Here is a 15267-nt window from a genome sequence, read left to right as displayed (position 1 = left end):
GTAGAACCTTCTAAAGTCTAAAAAACGAAAATAATTTTACCTCAGGTGTAACAACAACTAAGAGCATCTATAATTGAGTTATATCAGTCTACCCAGGCAGAGATGAGGCCAAAAATGTGGCCAAAGTTCTAAGTAGCGATATGCCTAGAATCCAAAGCTTCTGGATTTGCTCTGCACTAATGACAGACAGAGTAGATGAATTATAATAGCCTTCTCAAGAAGTGTGGAGATATATACACATGCACACGCACACATTACTCGTAGAGCGGAGCTTATGTACAAAATCTCATACACAGAGAGCCAGCTACTTTCGTTTTACTTGGGTATGACTAGGTACTCAGAAGCTACAAAGAAGAAAATCACAGATTCCACTTTATCAATAAAATATAACAAAGTGATGTTAAAAATTTGTTACAACAATAAACATATCATTACTATAAAACAACAATAAAGTATAATTAAATTCCTCTCTTATAATAATTTTTATTTTTAATATTTGCTTTTACCACAGTCACGGATCACAGAAATCAAGACCTTGGGCTTCGTAAATACACTTTAAAGTTCTTCACTTTTGCGTAAAAAATAAATAGATTGTACTATACTCTTCTTTTTACTTGTGGTTCTCATTTAGATAGTTGGCAGTCACTTTATCTGTAATAGGATTACATTTACATTAAAAAAAATGAATAACGTACAGTACCTTGACTTACTAGTTTAATTCGTTCCATAACCGAGCAAAGTAACTCAATTTTCTTGTGTATCAAATTAACTTATATCTATTGCAATTATTTGAAATACTATAGTAACTATACCATTAATACGCTCCCCCCAAAAAATAAATTTTCTTTGTTTAGAAATCAGGCAAAGGTATTAATAAATAACAAATATGTATAGATCATAAACATAACAAAAGATAATTTCAAGAAATTAGTTTTATAAAATATCTATAAATTTATACTTAGAAGATTAATTAACTTATTCTCTACCCTTTTTTCTCTGAACTGAATTGATATTTTTTCCCCTCACTACGCTTCATTGAACTTTTGCTGTTTTGCCATTATTTATTTGCTCATTTTTAATAAAATAAAAAACTGCCCAAAGAAGTTAGTATCACCCTCCGTTAAATTGCTCCATTGCTAGAGTAAGGTACGTATTACTGAAGTTCTATCTCAGTCTGGCTTCGCTAAGACGACTACACGAGAACTAGTTGCTTTTTTTTTTTTATGATTTCTTAGAATAGGACTCGTGGATATAAAACAAAAATTAGTAAAATAACAGCAAAACACGTGCACGAAATCACACTAGATGCCTCTAATAAACACGCGGGTTGCAAGGCGGATGTTTTGACAGCTCTGCGCCAGGCAGAAGCGGCTTATCTAAAGCTTGCTCGTAACTCAGATTTTGCATCGTAACTTACAAAACCTCGTACGTTGGTACCATCGTCAGTCAAGCTATTACGGTTGCTTTTATTCTAATAGTAGCTACTGATAAGAGCACCAAATCTACTTAATCAGGCAAACACTTCATTATCGGGGTCTTTCTACCATTACGCTTTCTACATTCGGCGAAACAGTTATGTGATTTCTGAAGCATAGCTAAGTGACGACATCCCTAAGTCAGCAGACTTGAAGTTGGAGCTTAGCAAGACTTCAGGAGTCAGAGGTTGAGCTAAAGAACTCCATCCTGAACAGTATCGATGTCTGCAGCGTTCGGAAGCAGCCCTTAAAAGGACAGCTCTCGAATTTTCCAGTTCGAATACTGCCGACGAAGCATTAGAAAAATTTACCTTGATTGTGAATGTGGCTTCGTGGTAATCAGTTAGCTACCCCAGCTCGGGTCCACGATCAGCGCCGAGAATGCGAATATTAAGAACACTATGCCTCCAATTATCGTCACTGCAAACACAGGCAAATCCTTTAACAAGAAACCTTTAACAAATAATAGTCAGCTCCAGTTATACGTACACACACACACAGAACTGATTTGTCTTAAATAGAGCAAAATACAGTGCAGTCAGGTGGAGTAGCTGACGGTAGGTTGGCCTTGGTGGTTGGTAAATAAATACAAAATAAATAAATAACAATAATAATAAAACAATAATAAAGACTGAACAGTAACAATAATAATAATAATAATAATAATAATATATTTTGATCGTAATTAAACTTAAACTGTTTTCTGATTGTATTTATAATTTATAGAACATTAATTTTGTTTGTACTATAAGTTGTAAAATCGCACTCTGAACTCATTTCACATTATTTTGGTGAATATAACACGTAAATGTGTTATACAATAGCCTTGTCGAAATATTTAAGTTTATGTCCAGTGCATTATAATTTGAATTAATATTTAGTTCATTTAATGCACTAAATGCTCAAGTGAGCGGGGCATGCAAAAACTAGTGATGAACAACAAATACCGCACACTGGGAAAAGAAAGAAAGATACGTTTATTATGCCCTGGGACTCATGTCCCTTAAGAGCATCAAAAATAAATAAAATTTACATAATAAACACAAAAAAACTCTCGGTTAAAATAATAAAATATAAAATAAAATCCAAACAGCTGTTCACAAAAAATTATTTACAATAAATATAAACTAATAAGAAAAAATTATGAATAACTTTCACAACTAAAATAAATAATAAAAATAAATAAACTATTTCCTCCTAAATTCCTGCAATAAGTAGTCATAAAATAAAAATCTGAAATTAAAAATTGTTTTCCTGTTCGTAAGGTCCGTTGGTAGGTCGTTCCACAGTCTACAGGAAGTGACGAAAAAATAATTCTGATAGGTAGCAGTCCTGTAAGTTGGTATGTACAGTCTGGTGTGGACAGTCCTTGTAGTCCGTAAGTCCAGTACACCCTTAGCAGTAAACATGTCTAACAGATATCGTGGAGTCTGCGTCCTAAACAACTGGTACAGAAAATTGCCCTTAAAATATTTCCTACGGAACTCAACATTAAGCCACCCCAACTCATGGTAATGTGCTGTTATGTGTTCGTCTTTTCGCACATTTAATATAAAACGGACACGTGAGTTTAGTGATCGTTTTAGCTTTAAGTTGAGTTCCGCAGTCAAATCAGCATACACTAGGCAGCAATAATCTAAATAAGGGAATATCAGTGTACTGACCAGCTGTCTACGGAGCGGTACAGGTAGCAAGTCTTTGTGGAGTCTTAGCTGGTACAGTGACTTGTAAATACTGTTTGAAATATTACTGACATGATTATTCCAGGACAGTATATTTGAAATGGTCACTCCTAAACATCTAGCAGACTCCACATAAAGTATTGCAATGCTATCATTTACAATAATTTTCGGTACTATATCCAGCTTAATAGAACTTATATATCTGTTACTGCCAATTATGATTGCTTTAGATTTAGAAATATTAAATGAAATAAAATTACACTTTGTCCAGTTATAGATAGCTTCTACATCCGCCTTGACTTTTTCTATTCCATCTTCTAATTCTGACGGTAGACAGTGTAAATATATGTTTACAATTTGTCATTACATTCCGTAGATCATTAACATATAAACAGAACAGAAGAGGACCCAAAACAGAACCCTGAGGCACTCCGGAATTGACTGACTCCCACGAAGATCTTTCTCCATTACCACCAATCACTAACTGTTTTCGGCTACAGAGATATGACTCAAACCACGACAAAGCAGGATGCGAAAAATTTAACAGTTTTAATTTGTGAAGCAATAAGGCATGATTGACTGATTCAAAAGCCTTTGAAAAGTCAAAAAGCACGAGAATAGTAACCATTCTTTTGTCTATAGCCAAACGAATGTCATCTGTTATCTTCAATAGCAGACTCTGTGTACTATGTCCTTTCTGGTAGCCAGACTGGAATGGATCTAATAAATTATTAGTTTTTAAATATTCTTTCATCTGGTTACATACAATTCTTTCCAAAGGCTTGGAAACTGCTGGAAGTAAAGATATAGACCGTAGTTCATTTAGAGAGGAAGGAAGCTTAATTTTTGGAAGAGGACGAATGAGAGATTGTTTCCATATTGATGGGTATTTTGAATATGTTAGAGAAAAATTATAAATTTCTAGTAAAGGAGATATAATGGACGGCATTGATTTTTTTATAAAGTCTATAGGAATTTCATTTGCACCCGTCGCATTAGACTTACTGTGAAAAAGGTTCGACATAAGTACATCAAGGGTTATGTGTTTGAAATAAAATTGTTCTTGACTGACAATGGCCACCGGATTCACTACGTACATTGGAAAGACCACAGATACTAGTGTTATTAACAAAGCTGGCAAAGTATTTATTAATTTCATCACAGCTGAACGGTATATTAGTCTGTTGTGACTGAGATTTAATTAATCCAAGTTTCCTCAACTCATTCCAAGTTACCTTGGAATCAGTGATACCTGAAAATTTAGTGGAGTAGAATGTCCGTTTAGCCTTTCTAATTATATTTTGTACTTGATTTCTCTTAATTTTATACTTCAAATAGACAGCATCATCACGCGTTCTAGTAAATGCCCTAAGTAACTTACCGCGTTCACGCATCAAACTACGAATTTCATCCGACAGCCAAGGCGCTGATGGTCGCTTGATATTAACAGAACGTAACGGAGCATGATTGTTCATTGTCTCAATTATAAAGTTATTAAAAAGTTGTACTTTATCATCTATATCTGAAGACTGATAAAAGGAATTCCAGTCACAGTTCTGAAGGTCAATTAAATATTCTTCAGTGACAAAATGTCTAAAATCTCTGAAGGAAATTACCCCATTAAGTAAACGAGTCACTTTAAAAGAATACCTTATTTGAATCAAATCATGATTCGAAAGAAAAGAAACCGGAAGTTGAGAATGTTCTATAACTTTGTCAGGGTCGTCAACAATAAATATATCTAGCCAGGTGTGCGAGGATGATGTATGATGGGTAGGATAGAATGGAACAAGGAACAAATTACACTCATGTATAAAATTACTGACATAACTACTGTCGAATGTAACTGCATTCATATCAGTATTCCAATCACCCACAATAATTAAATGCTTATAATTCTGATTGTATTGCGAGAAAACATTCTCAAAATCATAAATAAATCCTATTTTAGGGGGACGGTATAGAACAGTGAATAGTAATTTAGAAGCTTCATGGCCCTTAATCTCAACAACAAGAAACTAAGGGCGAGAAGAGTAGAGCGCTGGAGAAGTGACTTTTGTGTGCAATGAGTGGTGAACAAACAGACCAACACCTCCACCCACCTTACCCAAACGATCCCATCTGATAAGGTTATAATCATGTAAACTAACAACCGTATCATTAATATGTGGTTTTAACCAGGTTTCTGAAAGAGCTATGATATGATAAAAATGTTTTGCGAAAAAGTGACGAAATTCATCAATATGTGCAACCAATGATTGACAGTTAACATGACATACTAATAAATTATCTACCATAATCATTGTAAAAAGCAACTCCAAATTCATTCCTAATTAAGAAGTAAATGTAAACAATATATAAGTGTTGTACCTGTGTGTCTAATTTTAAATAAAAATACAAATCAAAATTAAAGAAACCATAACGTGAAATATTAGTAAAATAAAATGAATACAATTTGATGCAATAAAAATCAAATCTTCTGTTGCTAGAGAAATAACACTTTTGACAGCTGAAGTTTTCCTTATTTAATTTCATATAGTAAATGAAATAGTAACATAATGAGAGAGCTGAATTAATACGCATTACAATAGAAGATTTAACAGACATCCAATCTCATTGAGATGGTATGTCATCTAGTTTATGAACTACTATCACAGGAGCACCATCAGCTTTCCTAATGAGCACCCTACCGTTTTTCACCCACACATATTTTACAACATTTGATTTTTTCGCGGCACGAGCCGCACCATAGAGTTTCTTGAAGTACGGAGTGAGGGATTCATTGATGTAGATAACATGATTCTCTTGTGTAGCCCAACCGATGTGCCTGGTAGAGAAGTCCCTTTTTACTTTTCTTCTAGTGATAAGGTCATCTCTAGTGCACTGCCTCAGGAAAGTAGCTATGATGGGAGGTGGTCGAGGGGGGTCAACAATACTTGGACCTGGTTTAGCTCTATAAACAAAATCGACCTCTCCAACATTGACATCGAGAGCTGTTCCTATTTTGTTTAACAAATCATTCGCATTCTCTCCCTGAACCAGTGGCACATTATGAATTTCTACGGTTTTACTTCTTGAGGCCTGTTTTAACACCTCAACTGTCACCAGTAATTCTGACACTTTACCTTCAAGTGCTTTTTTCTCCGAAGTGAGTACATCTACTTGAGCAATGAGAGAATCAACCTTTGCCTGTAAAACATTTACAGTGGTCGTATTCTCTTGTATAGAGGTATGACAGTCATCTAACGACTTTAAAATGTCCGCATTTTGTACCTTTTGACTCTCAATAAAATTATTGAGTGCAGAGGTGTTATTCTGAATCGCCTTGAGTACTTCATTTAACGTAGACATTTCACTGCCAGAAGTTATTTTAGTGGGGGCTGGAGATGCTGGTGTGGAATCAGTACGAGCAACTCGCATTTCTTTATTACAAGCATTGCAGAACCATGCTTTATTTAAATCTTTTAACGTGGACCAATCCGCAGGTGTGAGGCCAACACACTCCAAATGAAACAATAGATTGCATTTGACGCACCGTGCGTGAGTAACATTTGTTGCACGAGTTAGTATAACGTTGCATTTACCACACTTTGCCATAATAATACACTTTAAAAATATTTGTACTTGTTGTAATAAAGGTAAACAATTAAATTATTTACCAAAGTATCCAAATGAGCAAAGTTCAAACTAAAAAGAAACAATGACTCACCTCTACTGTTCTCTTGTTAAACTTAATCAAATTACTTTTTTTACAAAAACCACTGATAGATTATTTCAAAAATTTATGTACTAATACAAAAGTCACTTCAACACAACTCTGCCAAATTTCACATCAAAGAGATCGCTAGAAACAAAACTAAATCAAATTAAATGCAGAGACGATGTTCACTGAGTCACTGGGAGAGAAAGAGAGAAAGATAACAGCCAGTCTAAGCTCTCGCTTCTTTACTGGACTGCACCTGACAGTCAACAATACCCTGAAAGAAATGGCTAAAATGTAGCCAAGGTATTAGACAGGGTATCTGATGATCCAGTAAATTGCCAGAGCTTCTAAAGCTCTGGAGGTGTATTATGCCAGACAGGGCGGATGTAATACAGTTTGCTCAACTATTATGGGGGATCTATTTAATCATAAGGTTCTGCAATATCTATTTACCAGTCCTGACTGAAATTCTCTGCGCGATGAAGCGACCGCCAATCACGGCCAGTCCGGTGCAGATCGAGTGACCAGCGATGCCTCCAACTGTAACTCCAAACACGTCCTGTTGAAGGATATCTATTTAAAAAAACTGTTTTCTGATTGTATTTTCAATTTATAGTACATGAATTTTTTTGTATTATAAGTTGTAGAACCGCACTTTAAACATACTTCTTACTTCATTTAGAAGTGACAAGAAAGAATCTTCTCTTACTTACAATATTAGTATAATTTATCCTCTTACGTGCAACATGTTCATTAAACTGGGTTTAATAGTCTGTGCGTATTTGTGTGTGTGTGTGTGTGTGTGTGCTCAAGCGTTTTCATTAGGGTTTACCAACAGTTCCTCCTTAGCCAAAGTGATCAGATTTTTTATCGTCCTAGCTCTAAAAGTGGGAGAAGGTTAGGGATGAAGAATAACGAAGTGAACCTAAATAATCAGTTGTACTTTCACCTCAAAAGATTTTCTGTTTAAAGTTTTCATAGATCATATCCGTTTTAAGGTCTACTAAGTACGAATAAGTGTTTTTTACAAATTGTCTAAACTATGTGTGTGGCTTTCGGTTGTCTTTGGAGTGAATGGTCAGCAACATTGAAAAACGAAAAATTCTGATTTGATAACTGGATTAGGCGCAGCTATTTGCTGACTAAAATTATCAAGGTAGTTTTTTTAAACTAGCCAGTGAAAATTAACGAAACTGACTACTTAAGCTACCAACGATTCTTATGACGTCGTTGTGTGACGTAGAATCATTGATCACCTCAACTACAGGATAATGGAGGTATTCTTTCAATGGAACCCTAGACCAGCATCAGAAAAAGATGACTGACTGGCAAAGTCTGGAGAGATCCATTTTAGTTCTGTCTGGGCAATAGCAAACAAAAATGTCAATGACAATGTCTGGACTGCTTGTGCCCAGACAGAGTGTAGCGTGAAGCGCTTCTTCGCAACAGCGAAGGCCAATAACCTGCCTTGAAATAAAGCGGTAGCCTTCATCCAGCGCTTGCCTATCTTCAGCTCTCAGCATGATCGAATTTATTGGGATGCAAAGCATTTAATGGTGGAATACCACATGAAGAGTATTAAAAAAAATGTAACCATTGGGCCCCAAATAAGTTATTAGACAAAATTAGCCAACAGGAAGCGCAACTGTTTTTTTTTTTTTTAGTTTGCTGGAAGAAATCCAGATCAATTTTATTTAAACTTAGACTGCATACATTCTATAAAGAGCGTAACTTTTAGTTATAGATTTTTCTTGAAAAATTAACATAAAAATACGAGCAAAAAACATGAGAAATTGTTCTTGTTCACAAAGCGCCTTAACGCGCGAACCGATTTTCATGAACAAAGTGCCATTCGATCCGAAATTTTATGTGCCTTTTGAGGGTCTCGCCGCTGTAGACAGATGTAGGGGAGTTTGCCCTACATAAGGCCCCCTTTAATATTATTACGACTAACTATGTAAATTAGCACGATTTTGATCAAATTTGGCAGGAAGAAGTAGCTTTGGCTTCCCTACGAACCATTTAAGTGCCATCCTGCTCTTACACCAACTAAAAGAAGTAATGCAATTGTTTCAAATTATCAACGCGTAAATCTATTTACATGTGATGCACCTTTACCTTCTGTAAGTACAAGCCTGTCAGTATTTTTTTTATTGATTCAGTACTTTCTCTCAGAGGAAGTACTTACCCCAGTATAGTTTCTCTTACCCTTCTTAAAGGGAAGTACTTTAATCGCACCTTAATTTCTCTTACACCCCTTAAATATGGAGTCACACTCCTAGCCAAAACTACCCGCAAAAGTACAACAGCACAAACCCCTTCCTCATATACAAGTGAGTTTTACGCAAGTAAGACTTGGTTACGTATTTCTTTGCACGGAGTCATGAAGGAGTATTGATACTAAGATTTTCAACTTTCTAATGCTACTTTCTTGTTATTTGAACCAAAAATCTTTTCTTCATAATTAATTGAGTTACCTAAAGCTTGAATATCCTTCCCCACTAGAATTTCACAAAATCTAATTTTTACCAATTTAATGTAGTTAACCTTTATTTTTGTTTTTTGATTTGAACTAATTACATTTTTAGTTAAGCCTTGAATTGTAAGAAAACCACTTTAGAATTATAAGATGAAACCAGACAGAGTTGTTACACCTCAATTAGAACTCACACTGTTCGAACCTATGCTAAAATGCTTAAACTATCTAAAAATCAATGGCCTCTGAGTAAAGTTAAAAACCAAACATGACACTCTACATAGGTTGGTTCAAATAAACTATAAATTACCTCACTGGCTGCTAAAATTATAGTAGCTAACTGCGAGCGATCACCCCATTCTGCAAGAAATGTGAGCGTAAACGCTTGAAAAATTATCCTAGAGACTAGCAGCAATACATGGCCCTTTTTACGCTGAGCAACACCTCCTTCTACATCGCCCGTCATCGCTTCTTTCTCGAACTGAAAAGCAGAATAACCTTTCTTTTATTTCTTTTACATTGCACATTAACCATTTATTGTTTTTGGGGACTAGAAAAAATCAACATACTGCTATGATTAGTAGCTATAACTGCTGGCTTCTAATTCCTCAGATTGCCAACATAGTTGTGGAAAAGATTTGTTGTCAACAACCAAAGTTTTTTAAACGAACATTAAAGTTTGAATTCAAAGTTCAAGAGAAATAGTGAAGTAGAGAAGTATGTTTGACAAATTGAAAAAAATGTTCCCTCTCCGAGAATTATACAGCGGGCTAATTTCGATGATTCTTTCTAAACACAATAATTTAAGTAGAGTAATTCACCCCTAACTTTTAACAACCAGCGAAAGTCATTTAAAAAAAAGCTACTTGAATTATCTGAGTCTAAGTTGAAGAATGCAATCACATGGTTTAACTCTTTATATAAGGTAAATCTCACGGGGTACTGCACAGTCCATGCACTTCGCTCGATGACTTCGCTTCGAATTGCTGCCAGAAGTTGTAAAAAATGGTTACTCCAACTAGAAACAATGTTTTTTCTGAGAAAGAAATATCTGGCCTTTAAAGACTTATTTATTGCCTTTCCTGGTGATAAAATTTCTCCAAATGCTATCAAGTGCAAAATTAGAAGTAGACATTTTTCTCTTTGAATACTTAATTCGTGAGAGACGATGTGAACGATCATAACCTTTATTGTTTTACAAATTTTTGTCTACCGCAAGCAATTCCTGAAGTGAGAAGGGTTCATCAAGAAGGCTAAATTCAATATGGTTTAGCGTACAAGGTAGGTGAACAAGAAGTGGTAAAATTCTGGGATTATGACTATATAGTCATATCAATATTATATCAATTTTACATGTGATGAGAAAAGGAAAATGATACGAAAAGGTTTAACAGAACTTGAAAATCAGCTAAATGCACCCACCAGAAATAAAGCATAAGTCATTGACCGAAGAACCCATGCCACCCAAGAACGTAAATTTACCCTAAAAGTCCCTCAAAAATCTAACATTAAAATAACCAAATTATGGTCTTCACAAAGCTCTAATATATTTCAACCAATTGCATTAATCTTCAGATCCAGAGATTTCCTGAAATGACTACAATGGTTTAACAAGAGCAAAATCTTGCGGAAATGCCTGCAAAGTGCCCGGCCTGGTCTTGCATTACAATACTAAAATCTATAATCAAGCAGGTACTATTACGATAAATTGGCATTAACGATATATCTTAATCATTAGTTTTAAATGACAATAAATCAATAGCTTCTAACTTCGCAAAGTTAAAAAAATTAGCTAATTTTCTGTGGTATATTACTGAGTTAACAAACAAAATGTACAAAAATGGTATTAAATAAAATATTCGGATTTGCAATGAAAGTTGAAGTTATTTAATTTCAATTTTATGAGAAGAATAGGAACAGTAGGAAGAAAACTCGTCCGATTGTTGTTTCTTGCGTTACGAACATATTGAAAAGAATTATATTACAATATTGAAAGGAACTGAAATATTGATTGCCAATGATCTTGATAAGGAAGCACATAACTTCGAAAACTACCACGTATCCAGACTAAAGTAAAGAAGGTCATAATGCTGATTAATTCTGACACACAAAACATGTGAACGACATAATACAGTTATTCAGAACAGTGGGTGCTCACTAATTAATAAACATAACTATATTATTAGTTTCTTTTTTATCTTACCTGTTCATCCCGTTTACGAAGATCTAGTTGTACTTCATCGAATTCTTCTTGACTTTCTGTTGAAGACATCTTGTACCCTTCGCGGAGCATTTTAATACCGAACACGGCGAATAAAACAGTAGATATATAGAAAGTGTAAGCACGCGGAATAACAGTGGCTGCCCATCCGAATACAACTGAAATACACAATTTATTTTTAGGCTAATTAATTATATATTCTTGGGATAAAAGCAATAGTTAAGAGACCAGCTAACTACGTTGTCTGGTCTCAAGACCATCACATGGTAGTTGCCAGTAAGGTACAATCTAAAGTCACGTTAGCACTTGCTGCAAATGAGCTAGAATATCAACGATGAGTATCGTTAGTGATACAGCAAGCACTGCTTCTTTCCAGCCCAAAGTATGATACGAAACATCGCAATGGAACTGATCATTTGGTGGTTTCCTCCGTTAGCAGGCGGGAAGACGCTACTCTCTTCATGCTCAATTGCTCCCTTCCTTTCTGTGACTTTTGCGGTGTAATAAAAAGCGTATTCGGAGACAGGTTTCTAGTACGGGGGGGGCTTGCTACCTAAATTTGGATAGATGTAGAAGATCTCTTGTGAGATTGTTGGATTGTTGAGATTGTTAGGACATGCACTCGGTTTCATCAGCCTGGCTACTGTTCCGAGATTGCTCTATTAATGTTCTAGGAGCTATGGGCAGAAAAGGTAATTGTTTAGGGCCAGCAGGCGCCATAGAAGTTCGGCCCATTAATCTCTGCTGGTACGCACCTAACGATTCGTTGGTAACTGAGCGTATTGCCTTATACGCGTGCCAAGCCAACTTAATCTTTTTTCTCAATTATATGACGATAGGATAAAAAAACATTTGTTTCGGACATAGCACAGTTGAGTGGGTTCAGCCTCTGAAAGTCTTTTATGCCATGACTAGTTCCGTTATGAGAGACCTCTGACACTAATACTAGAGGAGATAAAACATTGAAAAGAATGGTGTAAAAATCCCTAAACCTTGAGTTTTCCCAACTAGTTCTAAAACGGGTCATCACAATAGGCCTCTACTCCAAAAAAGTAAGAAATGGTCTCTCACATCTTGTCTGACAGCGCTGCAATAGCTTGGTTGCAGCATGAGATCTTTGGCACGATAAGACCAGAGATCCTTTCTCAAATCGACTGGTGAGTAAACTTTACCTCGTAAACAGTGGTAAATCTACTAGATCTTCGGGGGAATGGTGCCACAAGCCTCTTCAGTGGCAATACCTTGGAGAACAGGACCTACCTCGTGTCCCAGTCTATCAGTCTAACTATCCCTGCTCATAAAAGTGATGTTAGGTAAGCTTCATTGGCAGGGGGGATGGGCCTTTACTTCTTCCAGATCTTTGCATAATCTAACTTTTAGTTTACATTTTTTGTTTTCTTTTACGAGTTCATTTACACTGTATTGCAACTTTAATCAAGTGAACTGAAAATTATAATAAAATGAATTTGTATTGAATCCAAAACACCTCGAACAAAGTAGGAAAGCACTTATCACTTTCTATAAGTACTTTGGATTACTTTTGGGATTAATGCAAAAAAATGCAAACGGCTTCAGCTTTTTACTGAGATATGCACGTAGCATTTAAACTAAATGAAAGAAATTGAAAATAAACTACGAGATTAAATAATTTTTTTAAAAAGTAATCGATACCGGCCAAATTGACACGTATCGTTTACCCTAACACCTATTATATCTTGCAACGCAGTAATGATAAGAATTAAATTTGATAAAGCAATGGATGCATTCCATGCCTGAACTGGATGCTCTAGGAGCTTTGGGCTAGAAATAAAAGTTGCTTTAGGTCAGCGGGTCCTTATATTTTAAATTAAGAGTAAAACTGCACCACTATTGTTTGATATCCTACTTACCAGACAGTACGGTCATTAACGCTAGAGCCGACATTGCACCTATGAATACTGTACAGCGTGAATGCTTCATTGCCATTATTGCGGCAATGAAAAAAGTTTTATCACCAATTTCAGAGACGATGATCATGAAAAAAGATGCTACAAAAGCATGAACAAAACCCAGTCCAGCATCTTGGGTCGACTTATCACTGGTCGTCTGAAAACAATATATCTGAAATAGTAGTATAATAGTGGGTCACAAAAGCATTAGCAAAGCGGTAAATAAGAGTTTTAGGCAAAACTCTTGAAAATCTTGTATTCAAATATCAAAATTAAATTTTAAAGTAACCGGTTTAAATCAGAGGATAGCTTTCTGCAGACATTTTGTCCATGCAATCATTAGTAAAAATGAAGTCAATAAAAAGACAAAATTGACGGTATAGCGGCAAGGTCCTGGCGTACGCAAGCAAATTTTGGGCTCTAAAGATAAGGACAAATGTCACAACCATGTAATTGAGATGGAATTTTTAAGATGAGTTATGAAGAACAACAGAGGCGTCCTTATTAGCGACAAGCCGAAGGAAGATGGAAAACAAATCTGATAGCCATAAAAGCCTACAATTGATTGCCTGAATCTCAGCTTCAATTAGAAGCGACAAAAAATTAATTTAAAACAGTAATCATTAAGTTTGCTAAACATTAAAAGCTCACAAACTGATTCGTGATTCAAAACAGCAAAAGAGGCTTAGCCTCACTTCTGGGAAACAGAATGAACTTCGACAAAATTATCGAATCCTGGGATGTGAAGATGGAAAGAGCACAGAAGGTTACTCATTAAAAGATTTGCGTTGGCTTGTTTGAAGGACTATGCTCTCTCAGGCAGATTATTTCCTGTGACAACAAAATTTCCTAATTTTTTGGGGCATAGAAAGCTTCCGTCTTCTTTTCTGAGACAACAGGTGTGAAACCAAGAAGTATTACAGTTGTTGTCCAGTTAAAGAGAATAGACTGGAAAAAATAAATCTAGAAAAATTAAAGGTAAGTATTCCTTTAGACAGATCGAATATTTTGTTGGACTGTCGTAATCTATTGACTGCGAAAGCCGCTGTAACTACTACTAAAAAAAAAGAAGATTTAATCCGGCCTCACCTGACATATATGCGCAAAGTCTGAAAAGCCAAGGGACTTATTGGATGTAAGATTTAAGAAGAACCCTAGAGACTTAACTGGGACTCTTAAGTCATTGTAAAACTCCAGCTTACCTTGCTAGACTTTGTACCACTCAGTAATTTATCAAACCCATCTTCGAGCGGCTCCTTTTCTAATCTAATGCAAACTATACAAATAGAAAATATTATAGCTAATATAAATACTACTCTAATCATTGTTACTCCTACAGTTACATTAAAGTACCAACGGTATAACCAAAAGAAACCTCCCTAAAAACATAACATGCCGCACTAATACAGTAATATAACCAACGCTGCAATTCCTTTTCATTGTCTGGAAAAAATAGATTGCAAAAACATCATAAATTCTTTATACTTATACTATAGTAACTGTGAATAATAAAAGTAAATCGCCAAGTTTTTATTGAAAACTAAAAAATTTAAAACACTTATAGTCATTCGATTTCTTATTATGGTGAAAATCTGGGTAGTAGTGTTCAGGATTTATCAATATTTATACTGCTGCAATCTCCATTAATATTTTTTTCTAAAGTTGGGATGACTTGTCATTTGTTGCGGATTAATTCTTTGTTTTAATTCTACCACTTTGAATTGTTTTGAACTTCGGTTCTGACTTGCCAAAGTCTAGGACAGGAAGTTAAAGTTTGTTTTA

The 15267-nt window shown here is 35.3% G+C and overlaps 1 protein-coding gene across 1 annotated transcript; it reads right to left on the bottom strand.

The window, feature by feature from the left end:
* Positions 1 to 415: 415 nt before the first annotated feature.
* Positions 416 to 14876, bottom strand: LOC141459157 (putative divalent cation/proton antiporter TMEM165). Its single transcript, XM_074137852.1, has 7 exons — positions 14688 to 14876; positions 13447 to 13642; positions 11540 to 11715; positions 9647 to 9817; positions 7314 to 7419; positions 1787 to 1895; positions 416 to 651 (listed from the first exon to the last, which is right to left on the bottom strand). Exons 1-6 carry the CDS (start codon positions 14808 to 14810, stop codon positions 1819 to 1821), a joined length of 849 nt encoding a protein of 282 aa, XP_073993953.1. The 5' UTR covers positions 14811 to 14876; the 3' UTR covers positions 416 to 651; positions 1787 to 1818.
* Between the last annotated feature and the right edge of the window lie 391 nt (positions 14877 to 15267).

The sequence above is a fragment of the Rhodnius prolixus genome, unplaced genomic scaffold (genome assembly GCF_049639745.1).
Source record: "Rhodnius prolixus isolate KJV_2025 unplaced genomic scaffold, Rpr scaffold_11, whole genome shotgun sequence".
Taxonomy (NCBI): domain Eukaryota; kingdom Metazoa; phylum Arthropoda; class Insecta; order Hemiptera; family Reduviidae; genus Rhodnius; species Rhodnius prolixus.
This window is presented reverse-complemented; position numbering and strand designations above follow the sequence as displayed.

Bases quoted from the DNA above. Each gene is read 5' to 3' on its own strand.
- LOC141459157 (XM_074137852.1), bottom strand. From the start codon at position 14,810: ATGATTAGAGTAGTATTTATATTAGCTATAATATTTTCTATTTGTATA. The intron at 11,716-13,446 runs GTAAGTAGGATA...TGTGTATTTCAG, and splicing joins GTTAATGACCGTACTGTCTG to TTGTATTCGGATGGGCAGCC. The intron at 7,420-9,646 runs GTAATTTATAGT...ATCCTTCAACAG, and splicing joins TAATTTTAGCAGCCAGTGAG to GACGTGTTTGGAGTTACAGT.